At 43.6% G+C, this 27,249-nt stretch overlaps 1 protein-coding gene across 1 annotated transcript in view; it reads right to left on the bottom strand.

The window, feature by feature from the left end:
• The window catches only part of Uqcc1 (ubiquinol-cytochrome c reductase complex assembly factor 1), an 84,922-nt gene that overhangs the window by 46,568 nt on the left and 11,105 nt on the right, over nt 1-27,249 (bottom strand). The window contains exons 3-6 of the mRNA XM_050150674.1: nt 23,563-23,658; nt 22,406-22,513; nt 17,684-17,756; nt 8,457-8,514 (exon numbers count right to left, since the gene is read on the bottom strand). Of these exons, the coding sequence (XP_050006631.1) occupies nt 8,457-8,514; nt 17,684-17,756; nt 22,406-22,513; nt 23,563-23,658 (335 nt within the window). The remainder of the gene's footprint in view (nt 1-8,456; nt 8,515-17,683; nt 17,757-22,405; nt 22,514-23,562; nt 23,659-27,249) is intronic.

Genomic DNA, 27,249 nt, shown 5'->3' with positions numbered 1-27,249 from the left:
TGTCAGGCTCAGAAAAGTCTGAGCCATTCTGGGCTCAGCAGCCAATGACGAGCCACTGGGAAGAAAAGATGTAACGAGATCACCATGTTGGCATTCAGAGCAGGTGAGTCATTGAGAAGCTAGCTCTTCCTCCAGTCTTAGCCTGCCTGCAACTACACATCTACATCACCAAGGCTGGAGAGCGAGAAAGTGGAGGAAGTCTTTCTTCTGTGCAGCCGAGGTCACTGTCTGGAAATACCAGACTGCCTGCCTATGAGAGCAGTATAAACAGTGGCATTTGTTAGACACCGCTATCTAACTTCGGTGTTCCCAAACGTTTAGGAAATAATTTAGTTCGAAAAAACTCCTAAAATACTGCATCAAATTAGTTCAGTGGATACGTGGCCGATGCAAAGCATTTTATGATATAAAGTTCAACAGCAAATATCTACTTAGAAAACCAAGAGTCAGTTTTCCTCTCAGCAATTGTACCAAAGGCTCCTGTGTTGTCAGGAAAATGGAAGATTATTTATTAAAAATAAAAAAATCTAAAATCCAAAATGAAAAAAGCATATTAGAAGGGAAAGATGCCTAAACTGATACAAACCTACCTAGAAAAACAAAAACCACTCTTGAAAAGGAAGAAGCTAAATTCTACTAAAGATAAATACAGACCCAGGCATGATGTTGCAATCCTGTAACTCAGGCACTGGAGAGACAGAGGCAAACACATAGTAACACCTGGAATTTGAGGGCAGTCTAGGGTGCACAGGGAAAACCCTGCCTCAAAAAGCAAAAAGGTAGATGAACCTCCAACCACACTCCAAGAAACCAAATAATGGTAAAGAGAACAGAATAAACTACCAAGCATGATTCAAAGACAAAAACACAAGTTGGGAAGTAAAAGCAAAATTAATCAAACAAATTCGAAATGGCTCATCTAAGACTAAATGGATCCTAGGACCTGCAATAAAACAAAGCTAACGTGCCCGACCCGCACTGTACATACAAGTCACTATGAGCTAGTCAACTTCCAGAATACTACCTTTACACAAAAGAACCAACAGCTCAACTCCGCTGCTTAGCTGACCCTGTGAGTGTATGCATTCCTCATACTCAATGTTCATGTTGACGGTTTTTTGTTTTTCCTTATTCTTTTTTGTTTTTTAGACAGAGTTGTTTGGCTGGCTGGTTGGTTGGTTTGGCTTGGTTTTTTTGAGACAGAGTTTCTCTGTGTAAGTTCCTGTCTGTTCTAGAACTTACTCTGTCGACCAGGCTAACCTTGAAGTCACAGAGATCCACCTGCTTCCGCCCCCCCCCCCCAGTGATAGAATTAAAGGCCACCAGGCTTCTTCTTAGACAGGGTTTACACAGCTCAGGCTAGTCTTGAACTTCTTGATCCTGTACCACCACACCCAGATCTTATGCTAAATCTTCAAAAGGGCTCTCTGAGGAAGGAAAGCCTGAAGACCAAAACAAAAAATACCTTTATGAATGCAAAGTAAACATTTTTAAAAGGTAATAATAAAAATTCTTGTATTAATTAATCACTTGCTTCACAAGTTCTTAGAGCACCCACTGTGAACACGGGCTGACCGAGTGTGAGACACACCGCTCTACAGCAATCCTCCATGCTCCTCCCATAGTTGCTGATGTTCTCAAACCCACAATTTATTATTGAGGTTTTAAGCTTCAGCACTATCCTGTCTCTCAGTGATTCCAGTGGCCCATAAATAATCCTGACTCTTTTACATATAAGGAAGGCAAATAACCCAGCTAGCAAAGTAAAGGAAAAAAAAGGAGTGCTCAAGCCTTCCTGACGGCTCCCCGATCTCTGTAAAAGGCCAGCCCAGAGATGCCAAAGGAAGAAAAGCTCACTGAGCAGGATAAAAGACTAAAGGTGCTGACTGTTAAGTTCTGCAATGCAAGACTTGATGCATCCTGATTCATCTTCTCCCTTATCTACACAACTGTGCATCTCATAAGCTCTTTGCATTTCACAGAAAACAAAGATGCTTAAGTAACTTAAGGTTGCTCGCATGGTGGAAAAGAGAGGAGCTGAACATAGCTAGAGCTTCCCCCAAGCCAGTGTCTCTACATCACTCCCTCAATTCAGTGCCGGTCCAGCACCAGCAGGACATCCCCATCTGCACAGTCAAAAGCAACAAGAGCCTCTCCTCTCCTCTCAAACCACGGAACAAGGCCACAGCTCTTCTCCGCATCCATCTAGAGGGCAGGATTCTTGGGATTCTTGATGCTGGCTTCCTGCCACACTTGGGCAGAACAGCCTGTTTCACTCATCCATGTTTAGGATTTGCCCCTGTTTGACCACACAAGCTGCTTTTCGGGGAATCTGATCCTGAATTCATATCAGTGGCATGTGAGCAGGTCGGTCACTCTGGCTGCAATGAAAGAAACTCAAAGGGAACGTTCATAGAGCTTACTCACTTTACTTCAGCATCAGCTGGGCTCATGCCCCTTAGTTTGCTGATGAATGGTTTATTTATTGGTGAGCCGGCACACTGACCTCTTCCTAGAGCTATCTCTACCAATTTCCTAAACTTCCTCCCTGTGAAGTCTAAGCCTCCTAGGGGAAGCATAGGAGCCACCAGACTTTTGTCTGTGGCAAAAGACAAGTGGGGCAAAATGCTTCCCGAAACCATCTCACCTGCCGTGAACTACCACTAAGCATACAACATATAACTAGAATCCATTATAAAGACCAAGGTCTTGGCTGGCAAGTACCAGGGCGCTAAAGGTCATGTGTGCTGATAAAAGGCAGTTGCATGGGCCTTTGGTTTGAACAGAAACAAAATACATCAATCTACACTTGAGGATGTGTGAACAGAGACTCTGGTTGAGGGCAGGCGAAATAAGATGTGCTCATGGTCCAGGGCACACCATATATAGCAGGTCTCAAGCCACCAGAACCCAGCAAAAGTCAGGATGCTCTACAGCTACACGAAAACTGCAAGGGTGGCTTTAGAGCCCTCTGCAAACGCTGCCAGTGCTTGCCAGGCTGTTCTCTGGCTGCACTGTGATGGGGGCAGAATGCTCTCCAAACCCTTTCCCTGCACTGTGGTGGGGACAGAATGCTCTCCAAACCCTTTCCCACCCACAGTTTAGTTTCTTGTCTTCCTTAGAAGTCTTCTTATCTGGCTTCTCAAATGTTCATTCCCCACCTTTCTTTGGAACTTGAAACTTTACAGGTTACTTCCTCTTCTCTCTGCTCAGGCCACCCTCTGGCTCCGGACCCCAGAAGGCCAACAACCGCTGTCCTTAACCATCTACCACTCCCAGGGCTTTACCAGGACACAGACACAGAATGCCAAGAAAAGCAGCGCTCGCTGTGTGCTGTCGTCAACAGGTGATTTCTATTGCTGTTTGTATTCAGAACATGAGATCCATCCCCTTGGGACAGTAAGGAATCAACCATTAACACAGTCAGCTCTGTCTGTCTCAGATTCTCACTGCTGATGCGGCACATGAAGTGACCTGTTGTAAAATCACCGAAACTACCTCTCCTTGTGTAAGACAAGGGGCTTACCTACATATGAGGTTTTTGAAACTGCCTGCTGGGTTACCACAAAGCTACACTTGGGTTTCTTTTCTGCAGGCATGTTATACAGATAAGGAATGACCAGGTCATTCCCACATCCTTCAGTCTAAGTAGCAATCCGCTCACGCATTTACACAGTATGGCTGAGGATGAGATTTACTGTGTGTGCGCATGCACAGGGTTTGGCATTAAGAGTGCATACCAATCTTGCAGAGGACCTCAGTTACAGAAGTTCAAAAAAATTTACAATGAAATAACAAACGATGAGATTTATAACTTGAATCTAATTTAAACATTATAAAATGATGGGGGCAGGGAGAGAGGTTGAGACTAGAGTCAGCAGGGTAGCACCATGTACAGACAGACACACACATATATTGGTTTGGTTTTTTGTTGTTGTTGTTTACACAGACAAGGTTTCTTTGTGTAGCTCTGGCTGTCCTGGAAATTGCTCTGAAGGCCAGGCTAGCTTCAAACTCAAAGATCCACCTACTTCTGCCTCCAGAGTGCTGGGATTAAAGATGTGCACCATACCCGCCCAGCTTGGGTACTGTCTTAGTTAGTGTTTCTATATCTGTGAAGAGACACCATGACCACAGTAACTCTTATAAAGGAAAACATGGAAGCTGAGGTGGAAGCTTAGAGTTTCAGTGGTTTGATCCATTATCATCACGGCAGTATGCAGGCAAACATGGTGCTGGAGGATTCTACGTCTTGATAGGCAAGAAACAGGAAGTGGTCTCAGACACTGGATGTGGCTTGAGCATATATGAGACCTCAGAGCCTACCACCACAGCGACACATTTCTCCAAAAAGGCCACATCTACTCCAACAAAGCCACACCTCCTAATAGTGCCACTCCCTCGGTAGTCATTTTCTTTCAAACCACCACAGTTATTATAATATTATTAAGACAAAGAGTAATAAAGCAGGACATCCAACACTCTCTTTTGGCTTCTGCACACAAAAGCACATGCAGACAGACACAAACACATGCACAAATGCAAATTATATAATGTACATATCTATGTATCAAAATATTACACAGCACTCCAGTAATATGTATAATTTTTATGTTTTATGTATCCATAAATTTTCAAAACTTTAAAATGTGAGCAGGGCAGTGATGGTTCACGCCTTTAATCCCAGCACTTGGGAGGCAGAGGCAGGCAGATCTCTGTGAGTTCGAGGCCAGCCTTGTCTACAAGAGCTAGTTCTAGGACAGGCTCCAAAGCTACAGAGAAACCCTATCTCAAAAAAAAAAAAATTTAAAATAGGAAGAAAAAGCAAAGGGTCACAGAACTGCCTTCAGAGGAAGGAAAGGCTTATGGTGAAAATAATGGCTTAATCAGGTATGGATGGAGGGAAGAACAAGAGTCTGTCCAGCAGTGAGGATAAACACCTGAGACTCCACAGAAGCGCAGCAGACAACAGAAGTAAAAGCATCTTTACTGCTGGCTGCATCTCATAGCACATGAACAGCACACTAAGAAACTTGAGAGCCGAGGTGGTAATCCAGCAATGAAATGAATTCAGCGGCAGAAACCTTCAACTTCTGTTTAAAATTAGCTCAAATAGAACAGAAGTATCAGATATTTACTGATATTGTAAAAACAAGATTTATTTAATGTTTGCATCCAATACAAGCATGCACACTGGGTTACAAAGTAAAACTCGTTTGTTTCTGTTAGGTCAGGGTCAAGGGTTTGAGCTCAGTAACTAATGACTATTGACCAGGTTAAACAAATGAAGGACACAGCAAGAGAAGCTCCCAGGTTTCTGGTACAGGAACCTGAATGGACTCACAGTGGATGGCTGGATAAGGAAAATTAGGAGGGCTGCTTTACCAAGCCCGTGTCGGGATGTTGGGTATCTCCAACAGCACCTTTTTCAGCAGCTACACTCAATACTGACCTTGTTAAACAAAGCCAATGGACACAAGATCAGTGCCACTGCAAGCCCACTGAACAGACAACTAACAAAGGTCTTCTAGAAAAAGAGGGGTCTTCTAGAAAAAGAGGGGTCTGTAGTCTTAAATCTCAACCCACTGAGAAACTATGGCACCAGAAAGAGCATACAGAAGTACAACATCATCAGTAAACACACAGGACTGTTCAGTATCCTGTTCCTGTCCCAACTGCAATAAGGATCCATTACCTCCCGGACCCAGGCTACTTTCATGTCCTAGGAGTCTGTCTGGCTTTGTTTTGTCTTTGTGACTCCCTCCTCTTTCACAGTTCTTATTCCAAGAACTGTTTCAATTCATATTTCTGCAATGGCTCGGCTTACTGTGCTCTCTGAATTTGAGATTGGCTGTCCTTCAATTTATACTCTTGGATCTTCAGGCAGAGAGAACAGGACTAGAAGACAGACGAGTCTTACTTTTCTATAGACTTGGGGTAGATCCATCCCTCTCCCAGCTGTTCTACCCCTTAGGAGAGGGGGTTCCTGATTCTGGGAAGATCACTGCACAACTGGGCCCAAAACTACTTCTTTTGTTTGTCTGCTTTTTGTTTTTATTTTTGTAAACAAGGTTTCTCTGTGTTGTCCTGGCTGTCCTGAAACTTACTCTGTAGACCAAGCTGGCCTTGAACTCACAGAGATCTGCCTGCCTTTGCCTCCCAAACACCGGAATTAAAGGTACTTGACAATGATGCCGCTGACACCACCTGGCTTTAACTACCTTTCTGGTGACCTTCAGACTACATTCCACTACAAACCTGCCCCCCAACGCTTCAGTCACTGGCTGCCTTCAAGGACTTGATGTTCTGTAGGTGGTCTTTCCCTCCGGCTGCCCTTCAATGTACTTTCCCTTCAGGATGTCCCTCAAACGTTACCTCTGCCCTAGCCATCCTCGCTTCCACCTTTGTGCTTCCACAGCATCCCTCTGGGCTTTGAGCCAAACGTTTCATCATCATCTGTTTCAGACAACAGCACTCAAAAGTCCGTTTCCACCACGGTGTCTTGAATGTGTGGACCGTAGCATAGCCTTCTCTCCAGCACCCCATGGTCCCGAACACACAGTAGGTCTTTGACAAGGATTTACTGGTTCGATAAAAAGGCGGCTGAGACATTCTACCAAGCCCTTCACGGATCATGGCAGTTATAGCACGGAAGAGGCCAGGCAGTGGTGGCCCATGTCTTTAATCCCCCCAGCACTCAGGAGGCAGGGGCAGGTTGATCTCTGTGAGTTTGAGGCCAGCCTGGCCTACATCTACAAAGCAAATTCCAAGACAGCCAAAGCTATACAGAGAGACCCTGCCTCAAAAAACTTAAAAAAAAAAATAGAGCAAGGAAGAGGCTAGATAAAGACAAAGAATAGATGGTCCCCATCTTCTACCTAGCTGGTGGTGGTACACCCCACTCCTCACTTAGCTGCTGGTGGGAAACTCCATTCCTCTGAAAACTTAACTTCAGCAAGAAAGTTCGGGTAGACATTTGGAAAGTTTAAAGAAATATAAATAATTTCCAGGCTCTCCCCGCTATTAGTCAAGGACTGACCTTGGGATGTGGTCACGGGGATTAGATATTTCATGTTGCCGTCCTCTCTCTCTACCACTCTGATGCCTCCAGCTCTACGGGCAATAACAAGTCTTTCATACAGGCTCTGAATATTACCTTTGAGCTCCTCTGGGAACAGCTTCGCTGTCTCTCAACCCTCCCACCTTTCCAATGAACAATTCTCCCATACAGTCCTCAGCTCTTAAAAAAAGTACTTCCCTCTCAGCGTATCCAGTTTCCCTCTCTGCACCCTCTCTGCACCCCCACCATGGACACCAGAGGCAGACAGTGTGCCTTCTTAGCTGCCTGACAAGGAGCCATGGTATGTATCTCAGAGAACAGAGCTAGGAAGGGATAACGCTTGCAATGCCCTCTTCAGTCCTGTAGGCATCGTTTACATTGTCCCAGAACTTAGCAGCCCCGTTTGTAACTGCCCATTTATGAGTCCTATCTCCCTCACTAAAACGAGGCTTCTTGAGAACTAGCCCTAGTTCCCAGCAGAGGCCCAGGACACAGTGTGCCATCTATAAACTACTGGTTTAGAGGGTTTAAAAAAAAATCCATAAAATAAACTGCCCCTTCAGGCTCCTTAGCCAAGCGCAGTGACGATGTGAATTTGGAAGAAGAAACGCTTCAGAGGTGATCATAACTAAAACATCTTTATATAATAGCCAGGTCTGTGATGTAAGCTCAGCTAAAGACAGTCTCAAACAAGGGCCCTTTGACAGACAGCCATTCCCACGTAGTGAACCCACTTCTCTGGAGTTCACTTTCTCCAGATCCAGTAGCTGCCCACCCCCACTTCGGTGATCCCTAGATCCCCTCTGACCTTTAATGCTGTGTAACAGTGGATGAAAAATGGATTTTTTTAGGCTGCTTCACACTGAAGAAAAAATATACTGTTTAAGGTGTCAAATATTTCCACATGCAACAAATCTGGCTTGACTCTAACCTGTGCGCACACTTAGAGGCACAGGCATAAATGTCAGTGGTATAATTTGTTATAGGTTTCTGATGACCAGAGATGGAAATGACCACGGAGTCTCACAATTCAAACCACTTTTACGTAAATGTGAACTTTCCTAAAACAGCCAAGGGAGAAAACTTTCCACCCTACCTCAGAGAGTCTCTTAGAGATACTGATAGTGTATTATTCCTGGGGTTAGGTGTTCCTTGAAAAAAATATATTACAAATATTAATTTCTTTTTGGGTTTGTGCTTTGACCTTTAATAAAAATATGCTTCAAGGCACCAGTTATGAAAATGAAAGGAACAGGTTTTCATGCCTGAACAAGTGTGACGTCATAGAATCAGACCTGAGGACATCTGTGTCTTACAACGCACACACACACACACACACACACACACACACACACACACACGCATTTGGTGACCTCACTTAAAATGGCTCACTTACCAGACGTGAAGCAGGGTTATAAGAAACCATGAGTTGAATGTATCAGGCATCTGACACCCTAGAAAATGACAATAAAGTGTAAATACAAGAAGGGGTAGAAGAGGCACGCTGTGTTAGCCCCTGGTGGGAATCTGTCAACTAAAATGAAAGGCGGTAGAATATTCCTGATTATGCTTTGCAGAAAAGATCAGCAAAAGCACAATGGAAGACCATGGGCTAGAGCACTTGAACGCAGCCAGACAACCTTCCAATTCCAGCCTTGCTACCACCTTGTGGCCTTGGGCAAACTGCACCTTCCCTCTGAGTCTCAAATCTCTCTCTCTCATTTTACAGAATGTGGCAGAGATGATTTCTTATGGTTTTAAGCTAGTTTCCCTTTCTAGGCTTGAAGTATAAAGAGCTAAGTGAATACAGCTCCCCTGCTCCCTCAGCACCAACTGAGCCCAAGTGAAAAGGTTAAGCCCTTCTGGTCTCCCTTTCCAATTTTTGTTTGTCTGTTGGATTCTGTTTTGTTTTGTTTTTTGAGACAGGGTTTCTCTGTGTAGCCCTGACTGTCTCTGGAACTTGCTCTGTAGACCAGGTTGGCCTCAGACTCACAGAGATCCAGCTGCTTCTGCCTCCCAAGTGCTGGGATTAAAGGCGTGTGCCACCACTGCCCGGTTATTTTCCAATTTTTTAAAAGACAAGCCACTGTGGTATGGCCATGAGTGTGCCAAATGATCTACTCAAATAACCAGGAGGGATAAAAGTAGAACTCTTAGGAGCTAGGGCTGAATCAGGAAGTGAGCTGCACCCACTGAAAGGCCAGTCCTTGGTTACAGGGACAACACTCACTGAACAGGACCTTTTAATTTCAGATCCTGAACATCAGATCTCAGCTCAGACATCCATGCCTCTCCATTCTCAGATTTCTACGAAATCCTTCAGTTGGCTGAGGGATCCCCACTACGTGTACCCTCCATATTACATGACAAAGAGAAAAGTTTGACAAGGAGTAGGAAGGATAAAAGGGAGAAAATTAGTGGGGAGCATAAGCCCTTATGGTAGGACCAATCTTTTGGAGCAATGACTCAAAAAAAGAATTAAGGCATGGTAGCACCTGCCTAGAATTCCAACACACATCCCATGATCTTGTGAGGCAGCAGGGTTGCAAAATCCAAGCTAGCCAGGGCTATATATAATCTGCATGCAAAACAAAAAACTCAAAAGTATCCCCTGCCAATCAACATTCAGTGAGGTAATGGTTAACAATGAAGATCACTAGGAGTGAAAACCCACAGCAGGACCCCAGGAGACTACAACCCACACTAATAAGGGAGCCCTAGCTGGGCTCCTAACATGCCAGATATAACAAGTGCTTCACAGTCATTAGCTCAGTGCATCTGTCCAACAACCCTAGTAGGTTGGTATTCATATATCCCTAACTGACAGTGTCATCAAGACAATTGCTCAGGCTCCAAAACCACAACACTAAGAATGAGACACGTGGGATTAAATTCAGACTTCCTTGATTCTCTGTGCAGCGTGCGGACTGCTACTTCAGTACCTCTCTAAAGCTAAGATGTGGACACGCTGAGAAAGGGCTGTGCTCCACGCCTGGCCTACCGCTAATCATCTTAATACCGTATTCCTCCCAACCCTTCCTTTCTCTGGGAAAGAAGCACTAGCGCCTACTTCAGGGGTAACGAGGGAGAGTCAAAAAGGTCAAGTAACCACGGGCAAGCCACCACGTTAAACCAGTGGCAAGGCTGGGGTTTGAATCCAGGTCTGTCTCAAAAGGACACAAAAAAACTCGGGTGAGCTTACTGGGTGGTGCCTAGCAGCTGTCAATTGGACTTCCTCTCTGAGCCCAGCAGGAGGGAGCTGGAGGCTGGCCTCACCAGCCATCCAGCTATTAAGACCCATGCCATCTGAGAACAAGCCAGCCGCTCCCTGCCTAGAACAAGAATAGCCCCGAGAAACTCTCAAGCCCAGATCTCAAGTTGGGTCTTTTTTTAAATGCTACAACAAAACATTTAAAAAAAAAAAGTTTTCTTGGAAGTCCGTCTTTCAGTCTGGAGAATGAAATCTGGCTGCTTCAGCAGGACAGGCTGCCCAACTGCGCCTCTACATCAAAGATTCCCAGCAGCCTCCAGGAGCCTGTCCAGTTTCCTCAGAGGTGGAACCAGTTCTTGGGCTGGAAAGCACAGACAAACAGGTCAGCAGCTGGCCCTGGGTCACAGTTTTCCCTTCTGGGGGTCAGCTCAGGGCTGATGAGAAAAGAGCTGGCACACGAGCAAGTCTCTGTGCCCACGGAGGTCAGAACAGAAACCCACAGAGTAAACCTCAAAAATATCAAACCAGCGACTGAATGTTGACTATGAGCAACACAAAAATACAATTCTTAGCTCAACGAAATGTGTTTACAAACTGCAGGGCTAAACCCTGGGACACTCCGTCATGATCACACTCTTGCTCCAATACACACGCAGCATATTCTTTTCTGAGGCTAGACTCTTGAGACCAGGTTGAGTAAAACCAAATAATTCCATTACTGTCATCGGAGAGTCCTACTATCATATTTTAATATGAGGTCAGACTACTTAATTTAATTAATTTAGTTTAATTTAAGTGGATCTAGGTAAAGTTTCTGAATTTCTCAGAGGCCCAATCTCCTTCTGTCTATATGTCAGTGAGCAGAACTGACCTTAGAGTGTCTATGATGATAAACAAGAGACCAACGACCTGTAAAATGCTTAGTAAAGCCAGGTATGGTGGGACAAGACTTTAGCCTCAGCACCAGCCCTTGGGAGGCAAAATAAGGTAGATGTCTGTGAGTTAGAAACCATCTGACATACGTAGACATAGTGAGTTCTAGGCCAACCAGAGCTATGGTGATAGTGAGATCCTCTGGGGGAAAAAGCTTAACAAAATGATTGCCATTTAAAATAGCAACTCAATATTCACCATTGTTGTTTCCACTGAATCAAATAAGAGGGTCCAAATTATCTTTGAAAAGCGTCATCAGTTAAAATTGTGTCACAAAGTAGAAACCTCAACTGCTGACTCCGAATTTCTTCCTTAAGGAGCCCCTCCTCTCCAAAGTAATCAGTGTCTTAGAGGGAAAAAGAGTCACAGACGAGAATGCAGCCATGTTCATTACAACAGGCAAGGGCATTACCAGAGCATGCCAGAAACAGCAGCTGCCAAAGTGTCTAGCCACACAGAAGCACCGAGAGTTCTAGATCTCAGCCTTAAACACGCTGGCTCTGAGGTGACTCGGGCCTATGCCTGGCAGCTTAGGGAGGACTGTCAAAGAAGCTGAAGGAAGGCCCAGCATGCTGTGTCCCAACAACTCGCTCACACACGGTGGTCGAGAAGCGCCATCAGCCTCCTTTCGCTGGGGAAACATGGCACCAAACGTCCACGCTTTCTGTCCTCAGGACTCTCACAATCAAGACCTATAGCAAAGATCTAAACGGCCCGGCCACTTTAAGGTATAATCTTAGGAAGCAATACATAAATTCCCTCATTTTACTCCAATCCCCACTAACCTCCTTAGAATACAAACCACAAGAAAGTCAGCCTCATTATCGTATAGATATCTTTTTAATCTCTTGCCTCCAGATGGTACTTTCCAAACCTGCTCTTTGTTCACTAGCCACTTTGGTTTAATTCTAAGATGTAAACCTAGTCCCCCCCCCAAAAAAAAGATAAAGAGCCACAGCAGAACAAATAAAATTAAAAAACATAGGTTGGTTGGTTTGTGACAGGGTTTCACAACATAGGCCTGGCTAGCCTACTCAGTGTATAGAACAAGTTTACCTTAAGTTTATGGCAATCCTCATGCCCCTGTCTTCTGAGTACTGGAATTACAGGCATGTGCCCCTATGCCAGCTTAGCTATCGGTCTTTGTGGTGTTTTTTGTTTTGAAAGATGGTCTTTTTATGCAGTCTTGGCTGGCCTGGAGCTCGCTATGTGGAACAGACTGGCCTGAACTCAGATATCTGCCTGTCTCTGCCTCCCAAGTGCTAACACGCCTGGCCTGTGCTATAGGTTTTAATATAGGCAACTGCCTAATTAAGTCTTAGAAAATCTAAAGGGAGGGGCTGGAGAGATGGCTCAGAGGTTAAGAGCATTGCCTGCTATTCCAAAGGTCCTGAGTTCAATTCCCAGCAACCACATGGTGGCTCACAACCATCTGTAATGGGGTCTGGTGCCCTCTTCTGGCCTGCAGGCATACACACAGACGGAATATTGTAAATAAAAATAAACAAATAAATAAATATTTAAAAAAAGAAAGAAAATCTAAAGGGAGAGTGTGATCACTAGAAAACTCACTGCCCCTTTTCCTGAAGGACAAAGTCGGGAAAAACTCACCAAGATATATCCCACTGTGTGTAAAAACATCATTGTCCAATACTAACACAACACCTCACAAAGGGAACTCTCATCAAAATAAAATAAATCCGAGTTATAAAGCTGCATTACAGTTCCCAGTCTGTGGTTACATTCCCTCGCACGAAGCATGCTACAGTGGGAAAACCCCAGAGGTGTAAGCCAGACAACACATGTGCCAGGCTTGGCCAGGCAACCTCGGGCAAGTCACTGAGACGCTCTAAGCCTCAACTGTTCCTAAACACAAAACAAAAATAAACAATAATACAAGCACTTACTATCCCACAAGACTGTTAAATTCCTAAAGGGGACAAACATGACAGACAACAAATGTGCATTAACAATATGTAATTATAACTTTCTGAAGTTTTTCTTAAATTGGTAATCTGCAAGCTATGCTTGAAATATATTCATATTAGCTATCTATGTAATAACAGTCTTTTTTGTTTGTTTGTTTGTTTGTTTTTGAGACAGGGTTTCTCTACGTAGCCCCAGCTGTCCTGGAACTTGCTATGTAGGCCAAGGTGGCCTCGAACTCACAGAGATTCGCCTGTTTCTGCCTCTCAAGGACTGGGATTAAAAGCATGTGCCACCACTGCCCAGCATAATAACAGTCTTTAACTTGAATGTATAGTATTAATAAAACTCAAGAACCTTCAGCAGGGTGTTGAGAAATATTATTTTTAGATGGGTTACATTTGTTTATGCTGTGAAACATTTGTTTAATGATGCAAAGATGTGTTGCATTCTTTTATGTTACATTTGTTTAACTCTGTGATTCTTTGCCTGTCTAAAATACCTAATGGTCTAATAAAGAGCTGAATGGACAAAAGCAAGGCAGGAGAAAGGATAGGCAGGGCTGGCAGTCAGAATAAACAGAATGAGAAATCTGGCAAGGAAAAAAAAAAGAAGCAAGATAGAACAAGGAGAAAAGGACATCAGAGGCCAGCCCCCAGTCCCCAGCTCCCCAGTCCCCAGCCCCCCAGCTGCTCCCCAGCCCCCTAGCCAGTCACCAAGTAAGAGTAAAGATATACAGCAGTAAGAAAAGGAAAAAGCCCAGAGGCAAAAAGGAGTCGAGATAATTTAAGTTAAGAAAAGCTGGCAAGAAAGAAGTCAAGCTAAGGCTGGGCATTTATAACTAAGAATAAGCCTCCGTGTGCAATTTATTTGGGAGCTGAGTGGCGGCCCCCACAAAAGAGCCAAAAGAGTAAGGAGGAAAAAAAAACAGCAACGTTTTGGCTTTCCAAATGGGATTAGAGTGAAAGAAAATCCAGCAACAGTAGGGGCCTAGAGAGATGTTTCAGCAGTTAAAAGCATTTACTGCTCTTACAGAAGACTCATGTTCCCAGCACCCACAGGGCAGCTCACAACTGTTTCGAACTGTAATTCCAAGGTTTCCAATGCCCCTTCTGGCCTCTGTGGGCATGGACTGCATGTGATACACATGCACACATACATATCAAACACTCATACATGTAAACTAAAACTTTAAAAAAGAGGAACTTTTAATAATGAGTGAAAACAAGTAAGCATCCATGTAAAATAATTATAATAAATATGAATCAAGTATTAAACATCTGATGATAAACTTTAGTTTTTTCTTTTGTGTGTTATATTTATGTGTATGGTATATGCACATGAGTGTTTGAGTGTACACATACATGTGCATACAGAGTGCAGACGTGTAAACAGGGGTTTCTCTATCTAGTCCTGCCCCACAACCATTTCTAAATAATCACTCAGAGGCTTAATATTAACTATAAACTCCTTGGCCTATAGTTCAGGGCTATTATAACTACATCTTACACTTAAATTAACCCATTTCTATTAACCTATGCATCGCCACATGATCATGGCTTTTACTGGTCTGATGGCATCTTGCTTCTTTCTTTCTCCCTGTGTTCAGTTTGGCTTTCCCATCTAGCTATATTCTACCTTGCTATAGGCCAGAGAGTTATTATCAACTAATGAAAGCAACATATATCCAGAGTACAGAAGGGTTATCCCACAGCACAGAGGAGACTATCAAGTGTCTTCCCCTATGGCTCTCTACCTTATTCCTTTGACAGGGAGAGCTCACTATTCTGACTGACCAGCAAGCTCCCAGGATCTACAAGTTGTCATCTCCCTCCCCCGGTGCCGAGCTTACAGGTTTCCCTGGCTACTGCATCCTTGCATGGCCCAAGGGACTTGACCTGACTGGGGTAGTGAAATAATGAAGAAAAGACAGACACATGGACACAGACAAAAATGCTGGGTTCAGTTGGACTAGAGTCGTAGAGAGATCACAACACTCCAATAGCCCAGCTTGCTTTAGCATAGATTTAGCAGAGACGGGTTACAGCATACAGCTGAACAAGTTTAAGGCAAGAGTGGCTAATCATGGTGGGAATAGTGTCTGCATCGGAGCAACCATTAAGGAAGATATGGCGGACATTTTCTACACACAATGTCAACACTTACACTTGGACCCCCAAGGAAAGCTCTGCCACTCCCCTGGGCCTCATCCTATGAGGCTTTGTCATCTTCCCATCAGTCTGAGACGACGCGGTCCTTAACAAGGCCGTGCCCATGTCAACAACACACATTCCCTGAGGACTTCACTCACTCAGGGTTTCCTCCACTCCTGACAAGGGGCCATGCACAGCTTTTCCAATGGGTGTTGATTCAAACTCAGGTCCTTATGCTTGCACAGCAAGAGATCTTACTCCCCGAGCCATCTCCCTAGCCTTGAGGATAAGGCTTCTATGAGAAGATCTGATGGTGGGCTGAAGAAGACCTTACTTAGCATTATTCTCATGTGTAAGATCCCCGGAACTGTAAACATAGACAACAAGATAAGGTGGACATGTTAATTTAGTGTGTTTGTGTTTGTTTTACATGCATGGGTGTTTTACCTACATGTATGTCTATGTATCACACGCGTGCTATGCACACAAAGGCCAGAATTGGGGTTACAAACGATTGGGAGCCATCATGTGAGTGCTGCGAACCAAACTTAGGTACTCTGGAGGAACAGCCGGTGCTCTGAATTTCTGAGCATCTCTCCAGCTCCAGATATCGCTCTTTGTTTGCATGTTTGCCTGTTTGGGGAGGTTGTTTTTTAATGTTACTTCCTAAATTAAAATTATACTAAAAAATCAAGTAAACTAATAAAATAAGAAGGGCAGGGTGAAATGTACATGGATTTAAGAAAGAAACTCAGTATTTCTTTATCACTTGAAGAAAGTATTTTTTTATTTTGGACTAATTTCTTGTATGATAAGGAATAGTTTTGGACTGGCAAGATGGCTCAGGAGATAAGATGTTTGCCACCAACCTGACAACCTGAATATGATCCCAGAACCCACATGGCAGAGAGAACTAGCTTTCATAAATTGACCTCTGACCTCTACCTGGGCCCCACGGTATATATGCTTATACATATGTGCAAACATACACACACACACGACAGCAATAAATGTTTTTAATTAAATACTAAAAGAATTCCTTGTTTACAAAGAAGCAGGGAAACTGTCTTTTCTGATGAACAAGAAAATAGAAAATAAAAAATAAATTAGAATTATAACTCAGTATAGCATTTTAAGTCCCTAATATTAATATGCTGAAATAGTGAAGTGGCCAAAACAACTTATATTTGAGTTTTAAGTGACCAAAATAGTTACTAAGAAATCAAAACTGCATAATAAACGCTCTTTGCTAACTTCACTGAGTACAGATATTTGTTGCAAGAGAAAGCATCAGCTATACGAACTTGTTAGGCGCCAGGCTCTTTAAGAGGACGGCTGTTGCTGTAAGTGCCCAGAGTACAGGTTCCCTTCTACAGTCTGCGGACTTATTTTTTCCAATGACCTTACAAATACTTATTTTAGCTAACCATGCTAATAATTGTAATTTACAGTAAAATCCTTCTGGAAAGCAATTTATCAATAGGCTGTAAGTAATAAAACCGTATAAACCTTTGAGATCAACAGCCCTCTAATAAAAAAAGAATCACGGTTGTGTACTGTTTGTACACGTGTGAAGAAGTGCTGCTATGATTGGTGTAATAAAAAGCTAATCGACCAATAGCTAGGTAGGTGGTATAGGTGGGACTTCCGGGCAGAGGGATGAAGAGGAGATAATCGAGATGCTGAATCAATCAGACACACAGAATGGGAGAGAGGTAAAACTCATGTAGTAGAACATAGATTAATTAAAAATGTAAGTTAATTTAAGTTATAAGAGCTAGTGAGACAAGCCTAAGTTTTCATAATTAATAAGTGAACTGACAACCCGAGGAAAGTCAGACTACAAATCGTGAAATTTATTTCAAGATTAACTAAAACAGTCAAAAACTAGAAACAAAAATAGAAACGACTGACAAAAAGTCCATGTCAAAATGCTAAGAGAGGGCACAGTAACACAAGCCTGTAAACCCAGCCCTGCAGAGGGACAGAGGATCAAGAATGCAAGGTCACCCTTAGGTGCACAGCCAGGAGAAAATGTCTCAAAGGCTGGGAGGTGACTCAGTCTGTGAAGTGCTTGCCACGCAAGCATGATCCCTAGAACCTATATAAAAATATGGGGTTCAGTGGCCTGTGCTTGTGATCCCAGCGATGGGGAGGCAGAGACAGGAGGCTCACTAGAGCTCACCAATCATCAAGTGTGGCCTAACTAGTGAGCTCCAAGCCAATAAAGGGCCCTGTCTCAAAGGAGGTAGACAGTGTTTCAGGGGATAACTGCACTGAAGACCTCTGCGCTATACACACATGGATAAACATGTACAACATACCCACACAAAACAAATGTTTAAAAAAACTTAAAACACACAGGCACAAAAATGAACAGAAAAGCTGAGAGTCACTTACTCAGAAAGAACTCCTCGAAGTCCGTCTTCTCCACACAGCTCGTGTACATGCGTAGGGCTGCGATCTTAATCTTCTAGACAAAGAGAACAAAACCAAACTCAAGACAGGACCAAGAGGATGCGCTAGCGTCGTTACACATGGACTGCGTGCAAGCTGAACAGTGGCCCTCACCTTCCCAGCTCTCAAAGAGTTCAAGGTCAGTCTTGTCTACAGAGCAAGTTCCAAGCCAGTCTGGACTATAGTGTGAGAAGCTGTCTCAAAAAACAAAGCAAAACAAACAAACAACAAAAAGAAAATAACTAAAACAGGGCTGGAGAGATGGCTCAGCAATTAAGAGCACTGGCTGCTCCTGCAAAGGACCCAGGTTCAGTTCCCAGCACCCACATGGTGGCTCACAACCACCTGTAACTCCAGTTCCAGGGGATCTAATGCCCTCTTCTGGCCTCCACAGGCACCAGGCACACAAGTGGTGCACAGAAACACAATCATACACACAGACAGGTGAGTACTTATATACAGAAAAAATAAGAGAAACAAAAACAAAACAAAGAGAAAAATTAAACAGGTATGCTGGCTCATGCCTGAATGTCCAGCACTTGGGAGGCTGAGATGGATCAGAAGTTCAAATTTATCTACACAATATCCTATCTCCAAAATAAATAACAAATAGAGCCCATCAAGAGTTCAGATACAAAACAGCACAATCAAAGAGATTTATGCAGAAATGTAAAGTTAAACCCAATACTGCCAAATTGAAGAAGAGAGGAGAGAGAAGGAGCTGCCTTTCAAAGTGCATCAAGAACTATGATTCAGCCAAGAACTATGATTCAGCCAAGCCAGTCAGCACACACCATTATTCCCAGCAGAGGCAGGGGATCTCTATGAGTTCAAGGTCACCCTTGTCTACAAAGTCAGTTCCAGGACAGCCTAGGGTACACAAACCCTGTCTCGGGAAAAAAAAAAAAAAAGAGAGAGAGAGAGAAAGAAATAAAGAAAAGAAACAAACAAAAAAAAAGTTCAATTTTACTAATTTTTACTAAAATTCCTAGTTACTTAATTCTTGCCTCTCCCACCACGCTTGTAGTTCCCTCTGGATCTTCTGAATGAACTCCTCTTGGGTCACAACTCATCACTCTGCCCTAGGAAAGGCAGCCTTGTCTCCAGGCCCAGGGCTCCACACACATCCATGCAAAAGCATTTATTACAAATAATGACTGCTTGACCAGACTGGCCAGCATCATCACACAATGCTCACACCGTGGCAATCAGAAACATTTTACAGGTCTTCGCTTTTCTTGTAGCAAAGCCAAACCTTTATTCTTGGGTGAGCCACTTTCCTGGACAAATCTCTGAAACCAGTCCCTGAGGCCTATCATGCAGGGACTGGAAATAACAGCTGGAAAGACGCTCTTTGAGAACCGTGCGCTAATGCGAGTGAGGGAAGGAGGCAGACTAAATTTCCACTCGGTCAATACAAGCTGTTCCGGTCCTTGGATGGCTTCATGTTTATTTCACTCTCGCTTAAGAAGACCTTGCCATGATACTTGGCTATGACAGGAACACCTAGGCCTGCTCTCCCACCTGCTGGGTCATGTGTACCCTCCTGCAAGATGCGGAGTGGACGGAGGGAGAAGACTGCGCTGAGGGCTGTTGAGCTGCACAGGAATTTTTTTTTTTTTTGGTCACTTGAACCTCCTTCCTATTCTGTGCTGGAATTCTCTTTACAACATTCTTGATTCATGTTCAACAAACTGAGTCCCTATTCAAACAAAAACAACCTTGTAAGGCTGCCTGTAAGACTTCCATTACCCACTACTCTGAGGACCGCAGATAACGTCTTCATCCATTTTTCGTTGATTCGCCCCTCAGTACTGCGAGACTCACAGTGCCTTCTCCTTTCTATACTAAGCATTCTATTTCTTTCAACTATTCTTCTTCTATTTTTTTTTTTGGTGTGGGGGGGTCTGTGTTCCCCGAGCTAGTCTAAAACTATCTATACAGACCAGGCTGGCCTCAAACTCACAGAGATCTGCCTGTCTCTGCCACACATATGCTAGAATTAAAGACCTATGCCACCATTCCTGGTTTTCTTCAGTGCTCTTTAGTTCTTACACGATACTGCTATGGAAGCCATAGGGAACGGCTATTTCAGAGCTGGCCATGGGGGGCACATCTATAATTACTTTCACACTTGAAATCAGAGGCAGGCAGATTTCTGTGTTCAGCCTGGTCTACATAGCAAGTTCCAGGCCAGTCAAGGCTACACAGAAAGACCCTGCTTCAAACAAAACAAAACAAAGAAAAAATGTTATTTCAGAATGCTCAGCTAAGTAAGGAAAAGCTACATTTGCCATCTTAAATATATCCTAGGGACACTGCTCTATGATTGACTAGCCTGAGAAAGACCCCAAGCTAGATCCTAGCAGCAATAAAACCTAAACATGATTCTGTAGGAATCTACATATGAAAACATCTAAGAAAAATACAGAGAAGGCAGGTCATAAGCAGCAGTAGACATGTAAACATTTTGTTCTCTTACCAAATCCATGTGAAAATACAAATAATGCATTTTCCCAGTGTAAGCCAACGCAAATGTCTGGCCACACTTCTGAGTTAACAGTGCTAAAAAGGGCTCACCTATACGCCTTCTAAAATGGAAGGTCCTAACTACACTTTCCCACCAAAATCATACCAGAATGTCATACTGGTATGTGATATTTTCATGTGACAGATTTTAAAATAAAGGCTATAAAAGCTGCCACATCATAAAAGAGTTTTTTAATGCAAGCATTTAGTTAAGGTAACAAAGAGAACCAAGAAAAATCAGAGGTTAACTCAGCTCTAAAAGTAAGAATTCTCCCACTGGTCTCATAATCCTTCAAATGGTGGCCAATTTGCCCTCTGGAATCATTTAAAAACAGAAGAAAAACATAAGATTAGACAAAGCATATGGAAGCAACCAAGCAGAACCCAATTACTAAGAGATGAATAACACAGCTACTTTCCCCTCTATTCTTTCCTGCTTCCACTTCACTCTTCAGCTTTTCTTTTGGGGGTGAGCGGACAGGCAGAGGAGCACACGCCTTTATTCCCAGCCCTTGGGGAGGCAGAGGGAGGTGGATCTCTGAGTTTGAGGCCTTTTTTTGTCTAGAACTCATAGAGATCCATTTAGATTAGAGGCATGTGTCACCACTCCTGACTTAATTTCTACTTTCAAACAACACATATTTTTTTTTATATTACAAATGTCATAATCACAACTTCTTTTTCAATAGAGGGGAGGGCCAACAAGATGGCTCAGAGAATAAAGGCATTTGCCACCAAGATTTCTGATCTATGCCCAGGACCCACAGGGTGGAAGGAGAGGACTGTCTTATGACCTCCGTAATTCTCCAGGGTACACATGCGGCTGTATATATACACACATGCTCATGAGCACATGCACACACACACACACACACACACACGAACACATGCACGTACAAATAAATGTAATTTTAAAAATTATAAATGGGCCAGAAGTGGTGGCGCACACCTTTAATTCCAGTACTTGGGAGGCAGAGGCAGGCAGATCTCTGAGTTTGAGAACAGCCTGGTCTAAAGAGCTACTTCCAAGACAGCCAGGACTACAAAGAGAAACGCTGCCAGGAAAAAAACAAAACAATAAAAAATATATGGAGGAACATCTAGGCAGGATAGTTTACACCTATAATCCCAACAACTGGGGAGCTGAGGCCTAGAACTGCTATGGGTCCTAGGAAGCCTGGGCGACAGGATGATGTCATGTCTCAATGGAAAAAAAAAAAAACTAAAGTTTAAGACAGGGAGAAAAGGTCTAGTTAGTAATCAAATATATCAACAAATCATCAACTGTTAAGAATTTTTTTTTCTTCGAGACAGGGTTTCTCTGTGGTTTTGGAGCTTGTCCTGGAACTAGCTCTTGTACACCAGGCTGGTCTCGAACTCACAAAGATCCGCCTGCCTCTGCCTCCCGAATGCTGGGATTAAAGGCGTGCACCACCACTGCCCAGCAACTGTTAAGAATTTTACACACATTAAAAAAAAAAAAAAACTTTAACCAAAATAACTATTTCCTTGAAGATTCAGGAGAGACTGCAGGGTCACTTAGCATTCGTAGCCTCTTCGTATACTGGAGAGCCCTTATCAACAAAGTGTGCAATCATGGGGACTCCTCAGAATCTGTGTACAAAAGCTTGCAGACAGAAACCTGTGTTTGCTGTTATGAAAATGGCTGAAAAAATGAACTAACTTTAGAAAGCAAAAGTAGCCAGGCAGTGTTACACTCCTGCAATTCCAACACGTTGTGGGGCAGAAGCATGGGGATCTCTGTGAGCTCGAGGCCAGCCTGGCCCACCAGAGTGAGTTTCAGGACAGCCAGGGCTACACAGAGAAACCCTGTCTTGGAATGCGCCCCACCGGATTGCCCTTTAAACTCATCTAGATGATTTTCCCATGTCATAAAGCAAGGGCCTGAAAACTTCCGCCTCGTTGCCCTGACAACAACTGCAGACACTTCCAAGGAATTGGGCTGAAGGAGTACTTTGGTCTTACCTATACATAAATCTGACTAGAGGGTAGAGGGATGGATGCATTCTGAAGAAATTCTCAAAAGAATGTATGAATTTCTTAAAGCAGAAGCTTTAAAATAAATCTGTGAGCCACAGAAAGGACACAGACCCAAAGGAACATAAAAGTCTTTACCCATTTACTGTATTTCAAAGGTCCAGTGAATCCCATGGCTTCTATTATCTTCGTGAAGGGACCAACCTTCTCCTCAACAGGCTTCGGGAAATCTTGAGTAGAAGGAAGCTACTTAACCAAAGAGAAAAAAGTCATAATTAGTTACAAGAAATTTTCTAAACAGAATGCTGTTATTTATTCATTCTAAGGACATTTTTATGGCTTATATTTCTTTTTACTTTGATTTTTTTTCTGCCTGATCTCTTGATTTCTTTTTAATGATTTTGGGGACTTTGCTTGCTTTGAGTGTCCTGTTCTGTTTTAGTTCAGTGCTAGAGATCAAACCCAGGTATTCACACAAGCGAAGCAAGTGCTCCCTCACTGAGCCAGACTCAGAGCCCTCACCTAGGTACGCAGGTACCTAATAGACATCTTCCAAATTATAAAGCAGGGCACACCCATCTCAGTAACCATGTGCCTGTGGTCCCGTGACTAGGAAAGGTTGGACTAGAGGCATTAAGAGTAAAGGAGACATGAGAATGAGTGAGATGGCCCAGAGGCTACCCTGGCTGCTCTTCCAGAGGACGTGGGTCAATCCCAACACCCCCACTGAAGCTAACAACTGTCTGTAACTCTAGCTCTAAGGGATCTGATGCCTTCTGTCCTCTGAGAGCACCAGTCTCACACATGGTACACAGACATACAGGCAGGAAAAATAGAAGGGAATGGGCTAGAGGTGGGGGAAGGGAATGAGGAGAGGGGACAAGGAAAGAAGGAAGAGAAGGGGGGAGAAAAGAAAGAGAAGGGAGGAAGGAGAGGAAAAAATTCCAGGAAACCCTGCTCCAGTGCCTCAATAAGGAAAGGTAGCTATTTCATCCAATAAGAAATCCTTGCACGGTTTATGACTGTCTTAAACCTGTACAAGGTCCATAAAAATTGTTTTTCTCTAAAACAATTTTTAATTTCTAGACAAGGGCCTACAGTGGAAGAAGTAGGATACGAGCTCGCAAGCTAGGCTTCACAGTCAACTAGCTTGTCACTTACCACCCTCTGTAAACTTGGGAAAATCCCTTCAAACCCCCCGAAACTCACCTTCCAGTCACGTAAGCCAGGCTACAGCAGAGGACACACTAACTCCACACTCATGTAAGCCAGGCTACAGCAGAGCACACACTCACCTTACTTGTGATGTGGTATTTCCGACTCTGTTGTGTGCCCACCCCAGCAGTTTGCTCTGGTTCTACCCAGATTCGAGACGGGCTCATCTGTGGGCTCTGGAGGAGGAACAGACAGATGTAGTGACATTGAGTGTTACTTAACAAAGTTAGCCCAACGGGAGCTGCTCTGGCCGGTTTGACCCAACCTTGCCTGCCCAGCTACTGCTGAAGGATCACCGAGAGGAAGACCAGCAGTCAGAGTGGTGTCTGGTACAATGCAGATGCTCAACAAATATCTATTAAATACATGAAGCTGGATGTAATGGCTCACACATGCAATTAAACCCAGAGCCTTGTAATTATAAGGCAACCATTTGCCTCTGGATTAAATTTTCAAAATCTGAATTTTTTTTGAAGACTTGGGGTCTTGCAATGTTGTCCAGGCTGTGCTACGACACCCCACTGATATTTTGCTTAACTTCGTTTAAATTATTTTTAGGGTGAGTCTCATGCAAACCATACTAGCCTCTTATTCACCATGTAGCTGAGGCTGGCCTCTTCCTGCCTCTGCTTCCCAAGTGCTGAGATTACAGTATTTTGCTGTTATTGAGACAGGGTTTCACTACGTACTCTGGTTGTCCTGGCCTTGAACTAAGTGGAATCTGCCTGCCTCTCCGTCCTGGGATTAGAGACACAGGCCACCACACCTGGTTTAAGCAGAAAGCACAGAGTTCCCATACACACTGTCCTCCTTTTCCACACACAGCCTCTGCCACGTCAGCATCCCCCCCCACACACAAAGCACTAATTTATTAGAATGACCCTATCCACCCAAAGTCCATAGTTGATACTAGCGATTAACATGAAAAACACAGTATTTTAAAAATTTTTAATTTTAAAAACATAGGTAAAATCACAAACAGAACATGAATGATGTGGGTAAATCTAGGACGTAACAAACAGAAATGAAGGGTTATTTGGTTAAATTGGAATTGTGGGTAGCAGATTAGCGATGTAACTCAACAGTAGAACACTTTGCCTAACATGGACAAGACCTTGGGTCTGATCTCCTATACCAGAAAAGAGGGTGAGCAAGAAGGGAAAGGAAGAATGAATTATGGGTAAGTTTGGGAATTCAGTGTACAAATTCCCTGTAATTTTTTAATTGTCTTAAATTAACTAAAAGGGAGGGGGTAGGAGCTGGGCATGGAGGCACATGACTAATTTAATCCCAGCACTGAGGAGACAAAGGCTGGTTGATCTCTGAGTTTGAGGCCAATCTGGTCTACAGAGTGAGTTCTACCCAGGACAGTCTCAGGACAGAGAGTTAGTCCTTCAATTCTGGTTTATTCCAAAAAGAGGAGGGATAGATGGGATTAACAATGATTTTACTGTTTCATCTTAATAAAGGAAAAATAGTTCCTCATTGTGGAATGGTACTGTCCGTATTTCTTTCCAAACAAGGACATTAAACTATTAGTCAGAACTCCTCTGCAGTCCCGGGACACTTATGCTTTGATTCTCAAGTACCAAGCAGGCTTTGTGAAATACAGACTAAACATAGGACACCTCCCATGACATCACATACATCAGCGTAATGGCCCATCTAGAACACAAAGCACTTAAACTGCCTCCAAGAATGCCGCGTAGCCTGAGCGAGTATGCTGGCCTCTCTGCTGGTGTTAGCTCAGACACCTTTCTCTGTGCCCAGAGCTCCACAGTTGTCATATTTCTCTCCACCGTACTTCACTCAACTGCGAAGCACCAGGGCAACACCCAGCCTTCCCGCCCCTCTGCTCATCCATAAACACACAAGTACTTTGCAGGCCACCCTCCTGGCCTTCGCTTCTTTCAAAAGGGCCTTTGAACACCTTAATTTTTCATCTTTTCAAACTGAAGAGACAGCAACAAACAAAATTGCCCAAAACAGCTCAAGTATTACTTTGTCAAAGAGACCTTCTCTCTCTTCTTCCGGTTTTTGTTTTCTTGGCTAGTTTCCTTTTGCTTTGTTCTGAGGCAGGGTCTCATGTGGTTTAGGCTTCCCCTGCACCACTCTGTAGCGGAGGAAAATCTTGGTTCCTCCAGCTTCCACCTCCGGGGGGCTGAAAGGACAGTGCCCAACTTCCTGAGGTGCTGGGATCCAATGCAGGACTTGGTACACGATGGACAAGCACCAACTGAGCTTCACCCCAGTCCTTGAAGAGGCCTTCCCTAACTACCTTATCAAAAACCACTCCTTCACAACCCACTATTCTCTCCAAACAGTAGCCAAGTCACCTCCTCCACGGTACTCATTATGTGCACAATTAAATATTCATGTATTTGCTTTTTTTCCATCACCACAGTCAAAAAAACACAAGACAGTAAGAACGGCACCTCTCATCAGCGCGTGGCATGTGGGAGACACGTAAATAGTTGCTGAAACAAATCCTCCTTTGCACAATGTTTTAATCACCCACTCCCATCATCTTTGACCACATAAGTACCACAGACACATGCTTCATTTATCCGAGCTCCATTAAATGCTCAAGATAAACTGACCCTCATACAAGTTTTGGGATAGAAGTCAGTCTGTGTCCTCGGGGAGCTCATAGTCTTACAAAGAAAAGAAAACAAAAAGGAATTTAACATAAAAAAAAAAAAAAACAGAACCAAGAACCACATTGAAAATGTCACTCAGCAGAAGCAAAACACCCCAGTGTCAGGAAGGATGGAAGACACCCAGAACACTGACACACAGCTCATGTGAGGACAAAGAGCAAGCGCCACTGGGTGTTTGGTCGCATCTAGTTAAGATTAATGCCCAGCAAGCAAGGCTCCGGAATTCTACATCCTTGCCTCAACAGAAGTGTATGCATGCGTTCACAGGCGCAGTGTCAGGTAAGGCCCCCAAGGAGACATACCCCTGCCAGCAGAAGAGCTGGCATAGCCATATAACGAAATACTGTGCACTTCAGCCCCAGGACCAAAAAAGTAAATAGTATATGAGAATTAGTCAACCATCACTACAAAGAACAGATTTATTAAATCTCTCAAACAAGGCTGAATGACAGCTGACAAGCACAAGAGACTGCATAACGGGTGTTTGAAGGGCAAAAGAATCTACAGGACACAAGATAAAGCTCTGTTAACCTTGGTGTGGGTGGTGGCAAAAGGGAATCAAAGAGATTTCTGCAATTTTTTTGTTTTGTTTTGCTTCTGTTTCTCTGTTTGACAGTCCTAGCTGTCCTAGAACTGGCTTTGTAGACCAGGCAGGCCTTGAACTCATAGAGATCCTCCTGCCTTTGCCTCCTGAGTGCTGGGATTAAAGGCGTGTGCCACCACTATACAGCAAGACTTCTGCGATCTTGGGTATATGCATGCTGTTTTACTGTAAGACAGTCTCATGTAGCCCAGGCTGGCCTCAGGTGCACTATGGAGCTGAAGATAACCTTCAGATCCTCCTGCTTCCACTTCCCAAGTGCTATGACTACTGGCATGAGACACCACACCTGGTTTATGTGCCACTGTGAACTGAGCACAGAGGTCATGACTGTCATTCACTCTACCAGCTGACTTACATCCTCAGCTCTTGTTCTACCCTTGACCTGGATGCTGGGTACAGTTACGCTATAATAAATCACTGAGCTGTACACTCATGATTTCTGCCTATTCTTCCATTTCTCTCTCTCTCTCTCTTTTTTTTTTTTTTTTTTTTTTTTTTTTTTT

This window comes from Alexandromys fortis, unplaced genomic scaffold (genome assembly GCF_014885135.2).
Source record: "Alexandromys fortis isolate MF-2015 unplaced genomic scaffold, M_Fortis_MF-2015_v1.1 scaffold_27, whole genome shotgun sequence".
NCBI lineage: Eukaryota > Metazoa > Chordata > Mammalia > Rodentia > Cricetidae > Alexandromys > Alexandromys fortis.
This window is presented reverse-complemented; position numbering and strand designations above follow the sequence as displayed.